The 4,346-nt window shown below is 53.2% G+C and overlaps 1 protein-coding gene across 1 annotated transcript in view; it reads left to right on the top strand.

The window, feature by feature from the left end:
- Positions 1-493, top strand: part of MYPOP (Myb related transcription factor, partner of profilin) — an 8,687-nt gene extending 8,194 nt beyond the window's left edge. The window contains exon 3 of the mRNA XM_004381593.1: positions 1-493. This exon is cut by the window's left edge and continues 27 nt beyond it. Coding sequence (XP_004381650.1) covers positions 1-493 — 493 coding nt within the window.
- Positions 494-4,346: the final 3,853 nt, after the last annotated feature.

Genomic DNA, 4,346 nt, shown 5'->3' with positions numbered 1-4,346 from the left:
CGTGGCGCCCTCGCCCCCCAGCCCGCCGCCCCCTCCGCCGCTTCCAGCCACGCCCTCAGCCCCAGACCCCTCCCTGGACTTCCTCCGGGCCCAGCAGGAGACTGCCAACGCCATCCGGGAGCTGGCTGGCACCCTGCGGCAGGGACTGGCCAAACTGAGCGAGGCCCTCAGCGCCCTGCTGCCTCTTCTGCCAGGAGCCCCAGCCGACCCGCTGCCCCCGCCTTTGCCCCCACCGCTGCCGGCGCCGCCGCCCAGGCCCGTCCTGCCCCCACCCACCCCCAAGGTGGAGATCACCCCAGAGCCCGTGTCCGTGGTGGCTGCGGTCGTGGATGGGGCTGTGGTTGCAGCCAGGGGCGTGATCATTGCCCCTAGGAGCGAGGAGGGAGTCCCCCGGCCTCCCCCAGACCCACTCCCACCCCACGACTCACCCCCACACAAGAGGAGAAAAGGTTTCCCCACACGGAAGAGGCGGGGGCGATGGAAATCTCCGTGAAATCTGCTGTTGGGTCTGAGCTTGTCTGCTGGTCTTCTGCCTGCACCCCGCCGCCCCCAGCTTGGCGCAGTCGAGGGAGCCGTGCCCCTTCACCATCCCTTCTGCACCCCGGCTCCCTGCTCCAGGGGCGTGCGCACCCCACTCCCTGTACTAGTTAGTGCCTGATTCTCTGGGGGGTGCCTCGTGGATGGGCTCCCCAGGTCCCTTTCTCCAGTACAGTGCTGTCTGCCTGGCTGCCGCCCTTAACCTTGACTTCTAAGCCATCAATTTTGTTATTTATTATTGCCCTTTGTTGTGGGGAGGAAGAACCTCGCGGGTCTGCACATACCACTGCCCCTCACAACTCCTGTTCTTGACTTTAAGAGAATTGATCCTTGGGGGTCTCCCCACCTCCCCAACCTAGACTTCGGAGGGGGTTGGGGCTTGCAAGACAAATCAGAATATGGATGACAAAGAGGATACCCTAGGGGGAGAGGGGGGCAGAGTTCTGATGGGAGTGGTATAAGTTGGGCCCTTTGCCCCCCACTGCAGTCTCTGACCTCCAGAGCTCAGCCCCCTCTCTTCTGGGGCTATCTTGGTGACAAGATATCAATAAACTTATTTTTAATACAATAAATCGGGGCTCTGTCTGAGACAGGCCTGGAGAACCAGTACCTATACCTGCCCCGCCCCCTCCTGGAGCAAGTGGTACTTTCTGAACTTGCTCCCTCTGCAAAGTTCTGGGTGGGTGGTTTTGAGCCCTTTATTTATTTGCTTTTCTCTTAAAGCCATCAAGTCCTCTGTTCAAATGAAATTTAATTCCTATCCATTCTTCAAATACTGACCTAAGTGTCACCTCCTCCAGGAGAACGTCCTGGATTCCCTCCCTGAGACTAGGAGGGACACGGCCTCTTAGATACTTTCTCACGTTTTGTGGTTCTCAAGTGCCCATAAATGAACACGTGCCTTTATCTGTTTAAGGAATGTTCCCCCCCATAGTTCCATGAAGACAGGAGCTGGTTAGTTCTCTTTTTTACTACCCACACCTGCTGCAGGGCCTGGTAGCAAAGTAGATAATTACCACCATCCTAGATGCAATCTTCGATCTACTGCTAACCTAAGGGTTGGTGGTTCAAACCCACTCAGCAGCTCCTTGGGAGAAAGGCCTGGCTATCTACTTCTGTAAAGATTATGGCCTAGAAAACCCTATGGAGCAGTTTTACTCTGACACACGTGAGGTCATCGTGAGTCGAAATCAAATGAACAGCAATGGGTTTGGCTTTTTTTGGTTTTGAACTCAGTCAGGTCTGGCTCAACCCTCCGTGCAGCCCTGGCCAGCTGTGTAACTATGAGCAAACAACCTCATTTCTCTGGGCCTCTATTTTCCTCGTCTGTGTAATGGGCATACAGACCAAGGAGTCTTTACTTCCTGCGATTAAATTCTTATTCCTCTTTCAGGTCTCAGCTCAAATATCACCTCCTCCAGGAAGTCTTTCCTGACTTCACCCCATAGCTGTTAATCCAAAAATGCAGTTAAATAATCATATCAGTAAACTTAAATTTAATGTCCACCTCTGTCACCAGGCTGAGCCTTGTCAAGGCAAGACCTTGGCCTGTTTTGGTCAGGGGTATGTGCCTAGCACAGAAGAGAGGTTGAAAATTTGTTGAATTAATGAACAAATTAAAAAGCAAAGCCAGCTTCCATACATGGGTCAAGCACCATGCCAATCATTTACATGCTTATACATTACACTAAAGGTACCCAGTGAAGAGCAGACTAAGGGCCTCCATTTTTACAGCAGAAATAACTGAGGGTCAGCTAAGTTTAGGGACTTGTCTGAGGCTGCAGTTGGTCAGAGGCCAGTCCAGTCTGCTTGGAGCCTGCTTCTAGCCAGAAGTCTTAACTCCCACTAACCAGTTACCTTCAAGTCAATTCCGACTCATGGTAATCCCATGTGTGCCAGAGCAGAACTGTGGTCCATGGGGTTTTTAATGGCTAATCATTTGGAGGAGACCTGGTAGGGCAGTGGTTAAACATTTGGCTGCTAATCACAAAGGTCAGCAACTCGAGTCCACCGGTCGCTCCTTGGGAAATGCTATGGGGCGGTTCTAGTCTGTTCTATAGGGTCGCTATGAGTCAGAGTTGACTCAACAGCAATGGGGTTTAATCTTTTGGAAGTAGATCACCAGGCCTTTTCTTCCTAGGCACTTCTGGGTGGACTCAAACCTCTAACCTGATCAGCAACCCAGTGTGTTAAGTTTGTACCACCCAGGGACTCCTAACTCCCACTAGTGTTTCCTAGAGAGGGGCAAGGTCAATTTTAGGTGATGCATGGACTTGTTCAGGGTTCTATATTTAGCTTTAACCTATGAGTCACAATCGACTCGAGGGCAACGGGTTGGTTGGTTGGTTTTGGTTTTAAAGAATGTAGCTAGTACGTGAAACCTATTATTGTGCAGGTAATATTGCTTAGGATGAGGTAAAAGTAAATTTTTTTTTAAGGGAGTTCATTTCACAATGTTAAGAAAATTACAGTACAGATGATAAAATTGTGAAGACGAAAGTGAAGTTTGGGTAACATAAAATCAGAGCTGCGGTGGTTGCCGTTCGATGGGGGACGAAGCAGCAGGCAGCTCCGGACTAGTTTGAAAACCGCTAATGAATGCAACTCTTGTCAAGTGATTCAGTTTTGTTTTTTTCATTCAAATAGTTTTGAGCGCTTAACATGCATCAAGGCCTAGAGAGAGAGGGAGGCTAATGTGGGTGAGAACCTGGAGGTCCGCACCACCACCCCCTCCCCGGCCTGCCTCTACGGTGTCTCCGGTTCCTGGGAGAGAAAACTTGGGGGTTCCCAAAGTCTGGGTTGGCCCTAGCAGGTAGTAAGCACTCAGTTTTTGGGGAGGTGGTTACAGACACCACCTTGCTCGCCATCTCTGGCCTTCTTCTCTTTTTCCAAATTGGGGAGCAACAGGGGGTGAGGGTTCCCCAAACCCGGTGCTCCGAGAGCACAGAAGGTGGGGGGCGGGGCGGGTACAGACATAGGGGAAACTGTGAAGGCCTTCCCCCACCTCCCAGACAGCGGAAATGCGTCAGTTTATCCACCCCGCAGAGCATTTTGGGAAGTGTAGTGAAGTTGGGAGGGGGCGGAGAAACCAGCGGTGTAACCCTTTGGAAGCCAGAGCGCGCCAGCAGAGTTAAAACAGAGTTGGAGGGCGCTCGACCACTGCTCCTTTGCCATATGAGGAAACTGAGGCAGAGGCCTGAAGTCTTTTCTACGACTTTTCCCGGCCTCAGCCAGAGGCAGATATCCAAGAATCTGGGGAGAACCAAGTGCCAAGTGGACAATCCCTCGCATTTGACAGCTTCCCGGCCTCCAGCTCTGAAATCATCCAATGAGGGCGCTCTGCTCCGCCCCAGGAGTTGCGGCTTTCCTAACTCGTCACTAGCCCGCCTCTTCCTTTGATGGGCGGGGAAACTGAGGCTCAGAGAGGGTAAGACTTTTGCTCAAAGCTGCACAGCAAGTCCGCGCAGAAATAGACACCCGGCAACCTGTCCACCCCCAACAATATCTGAAGTAATTGTAGCTCTGATCATTCGTATCACATTCCCACTCTCAAGCCTTGCGCCTCAGCTCCCCGGAGCGCGTCGCACACCCCGCCCGGTGACGAGGAAAGGGAAGGGCGCGCGCGGAGAGACGGCGAGCCCCCCTGCTGCCCGCCGTCCCCTTTAAGAGCTGGACCCTGAGGGACTACGTTTCCCAGAAGGCTTTGCCGTAGCGTTATGTAACTTTCCCTGCGAAACGGCCTCTGGGGCAGAGGAAGGAGGTGGAGGCGGCGGCGGCCGTTGCAGCGGCGGCGGCGGGAGCGGCGGGAG

Source organism: Trichechus manatus, unplaced genomic scaffold, assembly GCF_000243295.1.
Source record: "Trichechus manatus latirostris isolate Lorelei unplaced genomic scaffold, TriManLat1.0 scaffold00087, whole genome shotgun sequence".
Taxonomy (NCBI): domain Eukaryota; kingdom Metazoa; phylum Chordata; class Mammalia; order Sirenia; family Trichechidae; genus Trichechus; species Trichechus manatus.
Note: the sequence above shows the minus strand (reverse complement) of the source record. Positions and strands in the feature narration are given on the sequence as shown.